The 17,109-nt window shown below is 43.5% G+C and overlaps 1 protein-coding gene across 1 annotated transcript in view; it reads right to left on the bottom strand.

Annotated features, from left to right (window-relative positions):
* Window positions 1-17,109, bottom strand: part of BIN3 (bridging integrator 3) — a 50,091-nt gene that overhangs the window by 19,604 nt on the left and 13,378 nt on the right. The window contains exon 2 of the mRNA XM_065901532.1: window positions 3,440-3,488. Coding sequence (XP_065757604.1) covers window positions 3,440-3,488 — 49 coding nt within the window. The remainder of the gene's footprint in view (window positions 1-3,439; window positions 3,489-17,109) is intronic.

Raw genomic sequence — 17,109 nt, forward strand, 5'->3', positions numbered from 1 at the left:
CAATGGCTAAGACTCCACGCTCCAGATGCCGGCAGTCCAGGTTCAGTCCCTGGTCAGGGAACTAAGATCTCATGCTGCAACTAAGACCTGGCGCGGCCAAATAAATAAATACTAAAAAAAAAAAAAAAAAAAAGAATGAAGTCTTCCATCTTCCTGGCTATAGAGGGAGGTACAGTTTCTCTTCTGCACCAAGACACTCCAGCTCCTCAATGGGCTGGGACAGTGGGAGGGGACTACGCAGAAGTTGAGAAGTAGGAGGTGGGCGAGTGCCCGTCCTTCCAATTCTGTCCCAGGGGTCAGCCCCTGCAGAGGACACACCCTCCCAGCCAAAGCTTTGACAATCCTGGGGTCTGTGTTAATAACCTGGGCACAGGAGAACGGGGAGGGCAAATGCACAAAGCTTTCTTTGTGTCTGATGGTTGGGTGCCTCAAGCCAAGAAAACTCCTGGAACTCCCTGAAGATAACATGAGCACTTCTTCCCATGACAAGGGTGCCGCGACTTCCAATAACCCAGGCAGCCACATCTGTTCCCTCCCCGAGAGGGCCTGGAAAAACAGAGTGCGTCACCCGAGTTCGGGGGCAGCTGCCAGAGGTGCTGAGACAACTGCACGGCCTGGGCCTGTGTGGGGGCCAGGAGGCGGCTGGTGGGGTGGAGGGAGAATCTATAAAGAGGCAGGGTCTTGCTATACAGATTCAGTGCCTCTGGGGAGTCGAGGAAGCAAAGGCCTCTATTCCAAGCCATGAGTTGGCTCTGACTTCCTCTTGAGAGACTGAAGGCCTAGGTGACTGGACCGGTTGGTTGCAGTGAATCCAGCTGTTTGGGACAGGCTGGGCCCTTGGTGGTTTATGCAGTCACATCAGCTATCATCTCATTATGTAGTGAGTACTTGCCGAGAGCTCACTGCCTGCCAGGTACTGTGTTAAGTGCTTCATCTGCTCCTCCTGTGAGATACATCACACGTCAATGACATAGGAGCGAGTAACATCCTCACTTCACCAAAGAGAAAATGAAGGATCAGAAGGGCTTCCTTGGCAGTCCAGTGGTTAAAACTCCAAACTTTCAATGCAGGAAGGGGGTGGGGTTTGATCCCCGGTTGGGGAACTAAGATCTCATATGCAGTAGGGTGGCTTGACCAAAAAAAAAACCCACACAAACCCCCCTGAAATGAAGGCTCAGAGAGGGTAAGGAACTCGCTGAGACTCACAGCCGGCACGTGGCAGGGCCAGGACGGGAATCCAGACAGAGAAGCTTACAAATCCACTCTGTGCTACCCAGTCTGTCTGGAGGAGCTGATGCCAGGAGTGAGAGGACTACAATTCTGTCCCAAACACGACGGACTCTAGGGAGGGAAGAGGGAGGCCTCGGGCCCATCCACAGGTACCGAGTCTGCCATCTGCCCTTCGTCTGGGGAGTCCTGGCCATTGCCTCGAATAGAAGACCCAGAGACTTTCCAACAACAAAGTCTGCCAAGGAAGCTAGAAACTGCATGCTCGTCTATACTTTTCCATGGAGGACAAAGGCTATTTTGACAAAGGCTGGGATGTCAGGGGACATTTTTGTTTCTTTGGTTGTTTTTTGGTAGTGAGTGCTGGGAATAAAAGACCCTTCTCGAAACCACTTCCCTTTCAGATCTGCCCTGGATTAAACTCTGGAGACTCAAAGCCACACCTTCCCACTTCCTGTGGCCGGCTGCAGCACGCCCAGATTCCCCGCGCCTCAGCCTCCACAGCTGCTCAGCCTCTGCATGGGAGGTAAGCTCTGAGTCTGTCCCTGGCCTGCCTTTGCTTGAAAAACAGGAGGGGTCTTTTAATGCGGGCCCATTTCCTCCTAAGTGACCTGGCGGTGGACTTCCCAAAGATGAAGCCAGTGTTCAGATGTGCTCAGAACTTCCCTTGCCGCCAAACCCCGTCCTGGGTCCTGAGCCAAAGCTACTAAGACAAGAACCGCCAGTGGCTGGGGGGACAGAGCAGCACCTCCAGCAGGCTGACAAGGGCTGGGCTTACAGCTACGGTCTCCCGCGGCAGACCTTTAAGTCTTACTCAGATTTGTGGCTGAGGGCTTGAAGAGGCCATTCCTCACTAGAATTTCAAAATCTCAGGCCTTCACAGTCCAAGTGAGAGCACATAGAGCAACGGCAAGAGTCCTGGACGTGAGTCCTAATTCCAGCTCTGTCAGAATTAGGTTTAAGACCTTAGAAAGTCACCACAACTATGGCCACTGGTCTCATCAGGAAAACTGGAGGCTGGGTTGGACAATCTCTAAGGGCATGACACGTGGGATCTTAGTTCCCTGACTAGGGACTGAACCTGCGCCCCTGCAGTGGGAACAGAGTCCCAATCACTGGACCAGCAGAGAAGTCCCACAGTCCCAACTTCCTAAGAATCGAGATTTTCATCCTTTCCTGTTGGGATGATAAAATGGGGATAAAAGCTGTGAGCTTACAAGAGGGTTGTTGTTGGTGAGTCACTAAGTCATGTACGACTCTTTGAGACCCCACGGACTGTAGCAAATCAGGCTTCCCTGTCCTTCTCTATCTCCCAGAGTTCGCTCAAACTCATGTCCACTCAGTCAATGATGCCATCCAACCATCTCATCCACTGTTGTCCCCTTCTTCTCCTGCCCTCAGTCTTTCCCAGCATCGGGGTCTTTTCTAATGACCCGGCTCTTCAGGTGACCAGAGTATTGGAGTTTCAGCATCAGTCCTTCCAATGAATATTTAGGCTTGATTTCCTTTAGGATTGACTGGTTTGATCTCCCTGCTATCCAAGGGACTCTCAAGAGTCTTCTCTAGCACCACAGTTCAAAAGCATCAATTCTCCAGTGCTCACCATTCTTCATGGTTCAAGTCTCACACCTGAACATGACGACTACTGGAAAAACCATAGCTTTGACTATATGGACCTTTGTCAGCAAAGTGATGTCTCTGCTTTTTCATAAGAGGGCAGGAGTCAATCACGTCCTTCCTCTGAGTGGCTCTGGGTCCTGGCTAAGAATGAATGTAGCAGCAGAGAGAAGGGGACCTGGGAATCCCAGGGAGTCCCAGGGAGGCTCCCTGGGATTTTACGCAGCCTGAGGAGGCCGGAGATATAGGTCTGGGGCATGTCCCTGGTGAGTTTCATGAATGCTTTCGGTAAAGTGCAGATTGTCACAGCCAGACCTCAGTGACAGGCTGCTCAGAAGCAGGGTGTCTGTCCTTACCTTGTCCGTCCTTACCTCCTCCTCCCAAGGAGGAGGCGGGGCCCAGGCTGACCTGAGGGAATAAAGTGTCCTGGGACAGGAGGGCCCTGCAAGCCCCCGCCTACGCGAGGTCCTAGAGCGACACGACTGGGCTTAATAAGATCCTGGTTCTGCGTCTCCAGTCCCAGGACCCGCTGAGTCAAAGCTCCGGTTCTATACAAAGGCCGTGTGAGCCTCGGAGTCAAGACCTGCTTACTCACTGTTTTGGGGACAATCTGTTTCTTGGGCTGCCCAATCTTGAAAGGAATCCTGTGAGAGAGACAGAGAGAGACAAAGAGGGAGGTTAGGAGAAACGGGGAAGGACGTGGCTGAAAAGAGTCAACGAGGTACGGCCACTTCCCCGCTGGAAGCGGTGCCTCACCTCAGGGTACTCACACCGCATGCCTGTGGGTCGAGGACCATCAGCAGCCAGGCTGGGCTCCAGGGCAACGGTCCTCCCCGGGCACGCAGATGGAGGTGCCCTTGAGCACTACTGTCTGCAGTTTAAATAGACTGCAGAGGCGAAGCCAGGAAAGGCGAGGCACTGCATAGTGACAGTCACTACAAACCGTGCGCCTTGGGGAGTGGCTAGGTCAGAGAGGTCACAGGCTCACCTGGACAGTGCTCATCCTTGAAAACATGCCTTTAAAAAACCACCACAAAACCCACTATCATCTCCCCCCAAATAAATACACAAAAGACAAACAAACAAAAAACCCACTCTCATCTGTAGTAGGTGCTTCCCTATTTTTCTATAGAGAGACACACTGTGGAGGGCTTTTTTTTTTTTTAAAGCTGATTAAAAAAAAATTATATATAAATATATATATTTATATATTTGGTTGCAGCATGTGGGGTCTAGTTCCCTGACCAGGGGTTGAACCCAGGCCCCCTTCATTGGGAGCACAGAGTCTTAGTCACTGGACCACCAGGGAAATTCTGAAACCGTGGAGCGCTTCTTGTGGGGCTGGGGAGAGATGACAAATTGCAGGGGCATTAAGGATCAGTCAGGCTGGGTTATGTCCCGCAAGAACTGACAACATCTAAATAAAGCTAGCTTGGTGAAGAATCTGAATTCAGCTCAAGGTTGGCTCGAACTTGCTGGGAAGCTCTGCCCCTCAGGCTGTCCACCTGGAAATGGAAGACAGCTTGCCCTGACGGGAGGAAGGTCATGGTGGAGGAGTCTAACCCCACCTCCCCTCACGGACAGGCTCCCTTCACCAGGACTGTACCAGGACTTAATCTCTTACTCTGGGAAACCAGAGGGTTAAACGGGGAGTCTACAAGCTACCTGCAGGTGCTGAAAATTCCATGATCCTACAATTCTGAGAATTAAAGAAGCCACAGTGCAACCCAACAGCTACAGAAGCACAGGCTTCTCCCACCCAGGCAGGAGGGAGGGGAGCCTTCCTGGCTGGGATCAGCTCAGGGAAGAGCCCTCTGGGTGCGGGTTGGACTCCCCTCAACACTCTCCTTCCGGGCTCAGGACCAGTGGTCCCTTCCATTCAAACCTCCCGCTCCCACCGAGTCCCTCACCCCACCCCACACACACCCCTCTCCCGGAGTCCAACTTCTCCTGGCCTGCGCTGACCAACACTGCCGCTAAACCCAATGGTATAATTAACCACCGATAATAACCCCAGACAACGATCTGGTTGAGAGGATGGGCCAGCCTGAGTCACAGCGGTTTAAATTTAATTTCTGGAGGACATCCTGTTTATTGTTAACCCAGCCCCGTAATTTGGGAGTGTTAACCCTTTGGGGGCTGGCTCATTCACGTGGCTTCCATAAACAAATCAGCTCTGGCTGTGTCATTACCAGGGGAAGGGAAGCGATGGAACTGAAAAGGAAAGGGGAAAAAAATGAAATTGCCATTTCCCTTTCGGAGACCTGAAGAAGACAGGTTAAGAGGAGAGCCTTAGACTCCTCCCCCCCTCCTCCCAGTTACTTTTCCCCAGATCAGGGACTCAAGCTGATTGACACAATGGTTTTGGACAGCGAGACACTGCCTTCAAGGACCATTTTGGTAACAGTGCAAATGAGGTCCTGGTGGCATTGCAAAAGGAGTGATCCTGCTCTGTGGCAAGCATAAGGCCTATAAAAAGCTCAAGACCAGGAATCAGAAACTCCGGTCTCTGCCTCTGGCTAGTTTCTTAGACAAACTATAAAACAAAGGAGTTGGACTAGATGGCCCTTTCAGCTTATCTAAAACTTGAATTCTACACTGAACCTCCCTTCCAAGAATGTGGGGAGCAGGATGAGAACGCTAAACACGACTCAGAGCAGTCGGCAAAGTGACGCTAACTTGGCGTCTAGTGCTACTGCCTCCCCAGTGGCTCTCATGAGGAATCTGCCCACAGCGCGGGAGACATGGGTTCAGTCTCTGGGTTGGGAAGATGCCCCTGGAGAAGGGAATGGCCACCCACTCCAGTATTCTTGCCTGGGAAATCCCATGGACAGAGGAGCCTACAGTGCACAGGGTTGCAAGAGTCGGACGTGACTGAGCAACTAACACACACACATTACTACCAACTAGAGACAAAAGGAATTGGGAACTTCGATTCCATTATTTGTGGAGCCACAGCCTCTCTCTCTCTAAATCTTAATTTAGAATCACTGTATTTTTAGAGCTGCGAGTTGCCATAGAAATTTTTCCAGTTCAACCCTCTCATTTGGTGGATGGAGGAGATATGGAGGGGCGCAGTGACGAGCCCAGGGTCACGCGACGACAGGACGCAGAACAAACTGTCAGGGCCTCGATTTGTTCATATTTCTCTCAGCTACTCAGAGTGTAATACTCTTTCACACAAACACATTCCTTCACGTGTATTTGAAGAAACTAGGAAAAACCATCTGCCCACAATACCTCATCTTAAAATACTATGGATTTTACAAAGGGTTCATGATTATGAGACAGGAAACGAAAAGAGGACTGTGTTATCAGGAGAAGGAGACTGCTGCTGAAAGGGCTGCTTCTACACAAATGAGAGGCTCCATGCACTGTGTAGACGGAGCCAGCTCTCTGTAATCTCACTGTCAGCAACTGACAATCACCTATAACTTTATCATTCAATTCTGATCAGGTTTCAGTTCACCTCTTCAAAAGCCATCTCCTTGCCTGAAGAATGCTTCTCTTTTTAAAAAAAGTTACTTTTAAAAGTTTTAGGTTTACAGACAATTGTGAAGATAGTCCCCAACTCCATATATTCCACACCCAGTTTCCCTTACTATTAACCTCTTTCAGTAGTATGGTGTATTTATTACAATTAAGAAGCCAATCCTGAGATTTACTCAGATTCCCTTAGGCTTGACCTCAGGTCCTTTGAAGTTCAGGATCGCAGCCAGGCTGCTGCATTCCATTTAGTTGTCAAGTCTCCTGAGCCGCCTCCTGATCTTTTCTCAGACATTCCCTGTTTTCTGATGATCCTGACCATTTTCAGGAGTGCTGGTCAGGTATTCTATAGGCGGTCCCTCGGCTGGGGTTTGTCTGCTCTTTTTCTCATGGCTGGATTGGGGTTACTGGTTATAAGGGGAAGAAGTAAAAGAGCCATTCTCACCGCACGGATAGCTTTCCCCCCCAAAAAAAGTTACCATTGGAATTTTCTAAAAATTCTTTACTGACTTTGTACACAATATTGCTTCTGATCTATGTTTTGCTTTTTTTTTTGTTTTTGGCCTCGAGGCATGTCGGATCTCAGCTCCCCGACCAGGGATCCATGGCAGCCCCTGCATTCTGAACCACTGGACTGCCAGGCAAGTCTCTCAAAGCAACTTCTTCCAGGTGACGGGAGCCTCGGTCACGGGGCTGAAGCAGTGATTTCCAGGATTCTCCACTCTGCGGTCACTTCCCACCCCTGCGCCCTGGAACGCCCCCTCCCCTCTTTGGAAGGAGGCCACCAGGCACAGCCCATACTTGAGGAGGAGTAATACTCCACCTCCTGGAGGGTAGAATATTGGCACGAGTTATTTGGGATTCTGCACGGGAGAGTTCTGTTCTTCGTTTATTTATTTATTCAGTCATTTGTATCAGTATAAGTGCATGTTTACTTTGTGTGAGTTATAATCCAATACTACTTTATTTGTTCGTCCGACTGTCCCAGCCTCGGGAGCTGCTCTAGTTGGCCCCTGAGCCTCCTGACACACCCACGCCAGTGTGTGTGTTGTTTAGCACTTCCTTGCTTTCTGGACAACAAGGTGCTCATTGTCTGCATTTCCGGCACCAGCCTCAGAACTGGCGAAGGAACTCCCGAAACCAGCAGCCACTGTGCCTCCATAATACGGTCTCGCTCTGCCGTTTAGCTTCCTTTCTCTTTCACCAATACAACTGCCACCCTGGTTCAGCCAAGTGGCTGTTCATTTGTTCTCCAAATCCTAACTCCCTGTCCCACAGTGGGACGTCCTCTTTTTTTTAAGCATCAACACTGTCACTTACAATTTCATCAGGACAAAAGGTATAAAACTTGGGGCAACTGGAACATACAGCACCCCACTCACAGGGAACCCTTCCCTTCTCCTGGTTTCATCAAAGCTGTTCTGAGTCTCAAACTTTGTTGACCTTCTTTGAAATGTCGATGACTTTATTTGGCATTTAAAAATATTCTACCTTTTATAGTTGATTACAGTTCATCTCTTTAAAAAGTAAAACATGCTCATCAGAGAAAACTTAAGAAATACAGAAAAGCCTAGAAGAGAGAAAAAAGAGAGAGAGAAAGAGGAGGAAAAGAAAAAGAAAAAACCCCAAACAGCCCCCAGTCTCCTATTGAAAAACAACCAAGGTTAATGTTTTGGTGTTAATTATATTTTAACATTTGCAGGAAAAAAAAAACAAAAACACAAAAGAAAACAAAGCTTGAAGCAGATATGCCAAATGTTAGTAGTTAATTCTGGGTGATGAGAATATGATTACTGTTCTCTTCTTTGCACTTCCCCTATTTCTCAAATAAACTTAAGAAAAAACTTACTTTTTTTTCTTGACTATAAAAATAACACCTGATCAGTGTCAAAAACTTGGAAAACTATGAAGAACACAACACAGATACAAACACACAAAATCCCAGAGAAAAAGTACCACCTCAAATCTCAGTGTACATGCGTGTGCACACATGTACAGTAGATGCATTACTTACACAACTTTTAAAAAATAAAGGGACCGTATATCAGGAGTGTTTTTATATGCCAATTTAGTTTTCATTGGCCTTTTTCTTTTATTATTTATTTTTAATTAATTTATATTACTTGTTTTTAATTGAACGATAACTGCTTTACAATATTGTATTGGTTTCTGCCATACCTCAGCATGAATCAGCCATAGATGTACATACGTTCCCTCGCTCCCACTCCATCCTACCCCTCTAGGTTGTCACAGAGCCTTGGTTTGCATTCCGAGTCATTCACCAGATTCCCACCGGCTATTTTACATGTGGTAATGTACATGTTTCCATGCTACTGTCTCCATTCATCCTCGTCTTTCCCCCCTCCCCCGTGTTCCCTACATCAGCTTCTCCACTGCTGCCCTGCACCATCTTTCTAGATTCCATATGTGTGTGTTACAATATGACATTTGTCTTCTTTCTGACTTCACTCTGTATAGTAATTAGCCTGACTTTTAAGAGCTAACTAGTATTTCATTAATCAACTGTACCACTAGTTTTCTTTTTGTACTCACATCACTCACTCACTGTTCATTTCAACTGCTTCAAGTTTTTCTTCTCTTGAAAATGAAAATGAATAGCTAAACCTTTGGGCACATCAAGGGTTAGTTATAATTGGTTGGAATCGCTGGGTCAAAGGATACCTGCAGGTTCAAGGTTTTGATTCACTTGCCAAATGGACCCTGAGACAGATTGAAACAGTTTACATATTTTTAAAGGACTGAAATAGTTTATATTTTGCCACCAGCACTTTGGACAGTGTATCAGGATTATTTTCCTGGCTTACTATTTCCCTTTCCATTTTATAGGTGTGTGTGTTTAACGTACAGAGACTTTTAATTAGTATGAAGTTGAAATGACCAAGTCTATCTTTTTCCTTTACGTTTTCTTCTTTTGATATCCTACAAAGACCTACCTCCTCCAGTCCAACACAGAAAAATTCATCTAGATTTACTTTATTACTTTTATGACTTCCTCTTTAAGCTTTGCTCTTATCAAAGCTATACATGTGCATTGTTAACAAGGGAACAATGTTTGCTAAGCAAAACATTAGGTTCTAGGCTCCCCAATCTCAATTGCTTGAGATGAGCACTTCTAACTTGGCTGTTCTTTTTGTTGTTGTTGTTGTTTGATGTGTACCTTTGCATCTTTAAATAGAAAATGTGAGCATTGCCCCTCTTTGATCATTAGGTTTCAGGCCTAGCTATTGACTTTTTATCGTGGAAGAAGATTTAACAAAACAAACACATGCACCTCTTTTGGGTCTTCACCCCTATTACCAAAGGCATATTTGCAACTCTTGTCTTCTCAATAGAGTTATACTGTGATCTGGTTAGATTCATATGAAATGCACTATTAGGAACATAATGTGATTTGTTTTCCTTCCTGCGTGTGGCAGCCAGCAGACTGTTCAGCCTCAGCCAAATCTTCAGGAGACAGCAGAGTTCCCGAGCCAAACTCCCCAGCTGAGCCACTCCCAAATTCCTGACAATCAGAAACTGGTATTGTTGGAGGCACTGTTTGGGTAGGGGGGAGGTAATCTGTTCCACAGCAACACAGAACTCAGAACACTGCCTAAGTTTCCCTAAAAATAGTTTTTACTTTCACATGCTTAATTTTCTGTTTAGCCCTAATCCTCTCTCAACTGTCTAAATCTACTCAGTACATTCCCTTGAATTAGGTGCTCTATCATCTTCCCTTCCTGAAAGTCTCTACTGGAACGTTGAACCTAGTCTGGATGGACTGCCTCTGCTCCTGGGCTCTCCCATCACCATCTTCACAGGGATCTCTCTGGCCTCTCTCCTAGGAGCTTCTCCACCTGGACTCTGGGTCTTCCCCTTTCTTGGTTTACTCCTCATCTGGGTGGGCAAAGTTGTGAGGGAAATCATTTTTTAAAATGTATTTACCTGGTTGTGCCAGGTTTCAGCTGAAGCATGTAGAATCTAGTTCTCTAATCAGGGACTGAACCTGGGCCCTCTGCATCGGGAGTGTGGAGTCTTAGCCACTGGACCACCAAAGAAGTCCTGGAGATCATTTTTGATACGGCACAACCCAAACTCTTTTTATCCTATATCCTCACGCTATAGTTAGTCAGACTGGGTATAGAATTATAGGCTGGGAATGACTTCTTCCAGAATCTCAAAGGCACTGGTTCCTTGGCTTCTCTGTTCCCAGTACCATTTCGGTGGTGAAGTCTGAAGTCACTCCGATTCCCAAACCTTTGCAACGGATCTGCTTTTTATTTTCTTCATGCAAGTTTCAAGGATCAGATGTGCATCCTCTGCAGTACAGAATTTCACAACAATGTACCTTGTGGTGTTTTCATCCATTGTGCTGGGATATTCACAGGATTCTGTCAGGTTGGCCATTTATAATCTTCAGTTCTTGGAATAAAGGAGACTTTCTTGTTGTTGACCCACTCCCATTTTCTGTTTGCCTTTTAAAAAAATTTCTGAAATAATTCTGATGCTGACCTTGGTTGGTCCTCTAATTTCCCTGGTTTTTTTTTCAATGTTTCCTTATCTTTTAATATTTCTAAAGAGATTTTCACTTCTGCTATCACGTTTTTCATTTCCAACAGCTCTTCCTAATTTTCAGGATGTCTTCTTTTAAAAAAGAGTAACCTGTTTTTACTTATCAGATGCTTTATTTGAAACTTTCAATGAGAGCTTTGAAAAGAGCTTCCACTTCCTTTAGAGTCTCAGTTTCCCTTCAAGCTGCTTTTATGGTTTGCTTTAGTCTCCATTTTTCATACTAAATACGTCCCTTGGACGAACAGTAATTCTTAGTTATCTTCTCGAATATATGACTAGGAACCAAAAGGCAGCTGTGAGCACATGAATAGTGTCAGTCTACTATGTAGGATGATCTGGCTGAGAAGTCTTGTAGGGGATCCTTGATGTCAGTATCTGGTCTTTTCTCTGAGGGAGGTGAAATTCCCTAGAGAAGATTCTTCCACTCCCATGCACTGGATATAAAGACCCAAGCTCACTGTTCTGGGATCTCAGGGAGTAGAAGAGGCCCTGTGTGTGTGTGCATGTGGGGAAGGGGTGTGTCAGCACTCTACATGCATTCATCCACTTCATCCCCTATGAAGTCCTGCCCTCACCTGTGGCCCTGAAGCTTACACAATTCTGCATACCCTTTTAAAGAAAGAGATTCCAAAACTGCAAATGTAAAAATAGGTCTGAAAGTGAATGTTTATTTAGACAGAGAAAAGAGCATAATAAATTACAAGTTATAAAGCCTGACAAATAACATGAACATCAGAAAATCAAGAATAACCTAATATTTTTATTAATCATTTGCCTGGCACACCTTTATATTTATTTCTCTACATTTTTTTTTTTTTGGCTGCATAGTCTATGATTGCCTCTTCATATGACACAGACTTGATAAATCATTTTCTTAGAGAGAAAAGAAAGATAATTCAGCCTTTTTTCCAGTGGCGTTGATTGAAATTTGTTTTTTATTACTGACAGTTTAGAAAAGCTTTTCTATGCAGCTTACTGGTAACATATAAATATAATATAAATTTTAGGGCTGTTGTAAAATTTATGAAAATCTCATGTTTCTTTCATAAGTAAACTGTAAGATTTCAGGGCACATTTCAGATTTTCTTGTACAATGACTAATCGTAAATGCTCTCTGAATTAATGAGAGAAACTGGCTTGTCACTGATGTCCTCGTAGGAGGGCATACCATGAGTTTTATGTTTTCTTTGTTATGTCTTTCATGTTAAATCCACTAGAAATTTAAATGTTTTAGCAACATGTTCATATGATTTGCTCCTCTTCTTCATTAGCTGGATTATCAAATAATCATCACTCCTATTTAAAACTGATCTTATTCTCTTAATGAATTGCTAGCTTTCAGTACAATGTGACATTGTTTTGTTACTCTTTACTTGATTTCAGAATAATATCTATGATTTCATTGCTCCCCTTTGTCACTTGTTTTGTGTTTTATCGAATTTTCCTTTTAACTATAAAATAAATTGAAGATGACAAAAAAAGGCATATCCTTTGTATATTTCCAATTTAGGAGTCTGTAATGTTTCACTTGGTTTATTAAAGTTTTCCAAAAATCTCCTTACAAACTGAAGTCAAAACAGCAAACGCTCAATTCAACATCCCCCCACCCCAATCCTGTCCCATCTCAAAAAAGGTCTAGGCTCCTCTAAAGCTGCCTGACATGAAGGGTAGTATATAGAAGCAAAAGGACCTAGAGATTGTAATACCAAGTGAAGTCACACAAAGACAAACATCATATGATATCGCTTTTATGTGGAATCTAAAAAAAATGGTACAGAAGAACCTTTTACAAAACAGAAACCGAGTCAGATGTAGAAAACAAACTACGGTCACCAAGGTAAGAGGATCAGGGAGGAATGAATCAGGAGACAGGGACTGACATGTACACACCGCTATATATAAAACAGATAACTGAACAATAAGGACTTAATGTGCAGCGCAGGGAGCTCTACTCAATACTCTGTAATAATGTGTAAGGGGGGCCTCGCAGGTGGCTCAATGTTAAAAAAACAAAAACCTGCCTGCCATTTCAGGAGATGCAGGAGACTCAGGTTTGATCCCTAGTTGGGAAGATCCCCTGAACAGAAAATGACAACCCACTCCAGTATTTTCGCCTGAAAAATCCCATGGACAGAGGGGCCTGGTGGGTCATAGTCCACAGGGTCACCAAGAGTTGTATGTGACTGACCTACATGAGAACCTACACACACACAACCTATGTGGGAACAGAATCTAAAAGAGGGGCTACATGTGTTTGCACAACTCACTCACTTTGTGGTACAGCAGAAACTAATGCAACATTGCAAACCAACCGTACTAAAAAAATTAGTAAGAAAAAGAAAACGGAAGAAAGGAAGGCAGAGGTAAGCTTAACTGAGAGCAGCATAAATACATTTCCAAAGTTTATGGAAATAGGATCATTTGTACACATAGCTAGGTTTCCTACCAGGGCCCTGGACAAAGTCCATGTAAGCAAGGGGCCCTGAAGCTGAAGCTTTATTAGTTTCACCCAGTAAATCCACCTTTGTGTGCCCTCATAGAGAAACTCTCTGCTTCACACTCTTCAGGGTGCAGCCCCTTCATTCTTCTGCTAGGGTGAGGTGGGGACAGCCTCTGGGGAAATGGACTTGGGGAGGAGATGGTAGGACTCTCACCTTTTTCATAGGCAGCTTTCAACCAGTCTTCCTAACCTGAGTGTTTGGCTTTGCTTTGCTTCTAGAGGTGTCCAGGGCCACCAATTCCCGAACCTTTGAGGATTTTATGACGGAAGTTCTTGGTTTTTCAGAATGCTAGTTCACGATCTGGCTTCCTGGGAAATGCCAAGTCCATTACCCAATGTAACTGCATTCTAAATCCCAAGTGTTGTTGATAACAAATACCAAAAAGCAAAGATTAAAAATCTAGAGTAGAGGTTAGACTCTCAAAAATACAGTATTAAAAAAACAAACAAAACAAAATCACAAAGATTATAAAAAATATATATGAAGTTTGCTTTAAAAATAGGGTCTTTTTTTTTGGCAAGACAGGAAACACAGAAAAGGTGTATAAATTTGAACCCAAAACAACAAAGTAAATGGCAACGGGATCATACTTGTCAATAATTACCTTAAATGTAAATGGGTTGAATGCCTCAACCAAAAGACAAATACTGGCTGAATGGATACAAAAACAAGACCCCTATATGTGCTGTCTACAAGAGAGCCACCTCAAAACAAGAGACACATACAGACTGAAAGCGAAGGGCTGGAAAAAGATATTTTATGCAAATGGAGACCAAAAGAAAGCAGGAGTAGCAATAGTCATATCAGATAAAATAGACTTTGAAATAAAGGCTGTGGAAAGAGACAAAGAAGGACACTACATAATGATTAAAGGATCAATCCAAGAAGATGTAACAATTATGAATATATATGCACCCAACACAGGAGCACTGCAATATGTAAGGCAAATGCTAACAAGTATGAAAGGGGAAATTAACAATAACACAGTAATAGTGGGAGACTTTAATATCCCACTCACACCTATGGATAGATCAACTAAACAGAAAATTAGCAAGAAAACACAAATTTTAAGTGACACAATGGACCAGTTAGACCTAATTGATATCTATAGGACATTTCACCCCAAAACAATGAATTTCATCTTTTTCTTGAGTGCACACAGAACCTTCTCCAGGATAGATCACATCCTGGGCCATAAATCTAGCCTTGGTAAATTAAAAAAAACTGAAATCATTCCAAGCATCTTTTCTGATCACAATGCAGTAAGATTAGATGTCAATTACAGGAAAAAAACTATTAAAAATTGCAACATATGGAGGCTGAACAACACGCTTCAGAATAACAAATCACAGAAGAAATAAAAAAAAGAAATCAAAATATGCATAGAAACGAACGAAAACCAAGTGTTGTTGATGTCTCTTCTATTTTCCTTGAATTTGTAGATTCACGATTTTTAAAAAATCACCTGTGTTTCTTGCAGGATTTGTAAGGGAGATAAAACTAGATGCATAATATTACACATTACAATGTATAATGTGCTATATATTATAGATACATTATATTATACTATATATACCTAGTTTCTCTGTCACAAATCCCACAACCTGTCACCTCTACTCAGAACCTGCTTTATTAATTTTAAATAACAACTTTATGAGATGAAATTCACATACTATAAGATTCATTCTTTTATAAGTGTACAATTTGGTGTTTTATACTGGTGTTTTTATAAGTGTACAATTCACAGTCTTGTACAACACTCACCACTAATTTTATTTTTGACCATGCTGTGCAGCTTGTGGGATCTTAGTTCCCGGACCAGGGATTGAACCTGCACCCTTGGCAGTGAAAGCAGAGTCCTAACTACTGGACTGCCAGAGAATTCCCACCACTAACTAATTTTAGAACATTTTCATCACCCAAAAGGAAACCCCATATCTATTAGCAGTTTCATCATCCAAAGGGAAACCCTGTATCTATTAGCAGTCATTCACCATTTAAAGTTCAACATTCAGAAAACTAAGATCAAGGCATCCAGTCCCATCACTTCATGGCAAATAGATGGGGAAAGAGTGGAAACAGTGGCTGACTTTATTTTTCTGGGCTCCAGAATCACTGCAGATGGTGATTGCAGCCATGGCTTATTCCTTGGAAGGAAAGTTATGACCAACCTAGACAGCATATTAAAAAGCAGAGACATTACTCTGCCAATGATGGTCCATCTAGTCAAGGCTATGGTTTTTCCAGTGGTCATGTATGGATGTGAGAGTTGGACTATAAAGAAAGCTGAGTGCTGAAGAATTGATGCTTTTGAACTGTGGTGTTGGAGAAGACTTTTGCGAGTCCCTTGCACTGTGCAGAGATCCAACCAGTCCATCCTAAAGGAGATCAGTCCTGGGTGTTCATTGGAAGGACTGATGCTGAAGCTGAGACTTCAATACTTTGGCCACCTCATGCGAAGGGCTGACTCATTTGAAAAGACCCTGATGCTGGGAAAGATTGAGGGCAGGAGGAGAAGGGGACGACAGGATGAGATGGTTGGATGTCATCACCAACTCAACGGACATGGATTTGGGTGGACTCCGGGAACTGCTGATGGACAGGGAGGCCTGGCGTGCTGCGGTTCATGGGGTCACAAAGAGTCGGACAAGACTGAGCGATTGAACTGAGCCATTTTGTAGTGTAGCAGAAAGACACTTTCAGTCTCTAAGGATTTGCTTATTCTGGATATTTCACATAAATAGAATCATATAACATGTGGCCTTTTGTGTTAGCTTCTTTCACTGAGCAAAATGTTTTCAAGGATTAGCCATGTTTTCACATGTATGAGTATGATGTTGAGCCTCTTTTTTGGTGTTTATTAGTCATTTGTGTGTCTTCTCTGAAGAAACATCCATTCAAATTGTTAGCCCATTTAAAAACCTGATGTTAACTTTTAACTGTTGAGTTCTTTTAACTGTTGAGTTCTTTTAACTGTTGAGTTGTAAGAGTTCTTACAACTGTTGAGTTGTAAGAGTTGTGGGTACAAGTCCCTAATCAGATATATGTTTTGCAAATATTTTCTGTCATTTGTGATTTGTTTTTTCCACTTTCTTCATGGTGTCCTTTGAAGAATTAAAGTTTTAGATTTTAAAATAGCCGAATCTATATTTTCTTTTGTTATTTGTGGTTTTGTTTTTTGTATCTAAGAATTCTTTGCCAAATCCAAGGACATGAAGATTCATATTTACGTTTTCTTTACTTAGAGTGTTCTAGTTTCAGTTCTTAGATCCTTTCTAACTTCAGTACATAGTGTAGGTAAGGGTCCTATTTCATTGTTTTGCATGGGGCCATCCAGTTATCCCAGCAATGTTGGTTGAAAAGACTTTCCTTTTCCGTTGAACTGTCCTGGCATCCTTGTTAAAAATCAACAGACCATCAGTGTAAAGGTTTATTTCTGGACTCAATTGTGTTCCATTGATTTGCATATCTACCTTAATGCTAGTACTACACTGTCTTAATTACTGTTGCTTTGTAGTAAGTTTTGAGATTGGGAAGAGGAAGTCCTCCAACTTTGTACTTCTTTGCTAAGACTGTTTTGGCTATTCTGTGTCCCTTGCATTTCCAAATGAATTTTAGTGGTTTGTTTTTCATATTTAAATCTTCACTCCACGTAGAGTTTGAGTGTATGGTTAGCCAGTTGCTTTAACATGATTAAAAAAAATAA

Source organism: Muntiacus reevesi, chromosome 10 (genome assembly GCF_963930625.1).
Source record: "Muntiacus reevesi chromosome 10, mMunRee1.1, whole genome shotgun sequence".
Lineage (NCBI taxonomy): Eukaryota > Metazoa > Chordata > Mammalia > Artiodactyla > Cervidae > Muntiacus > Muntiacus reevesi.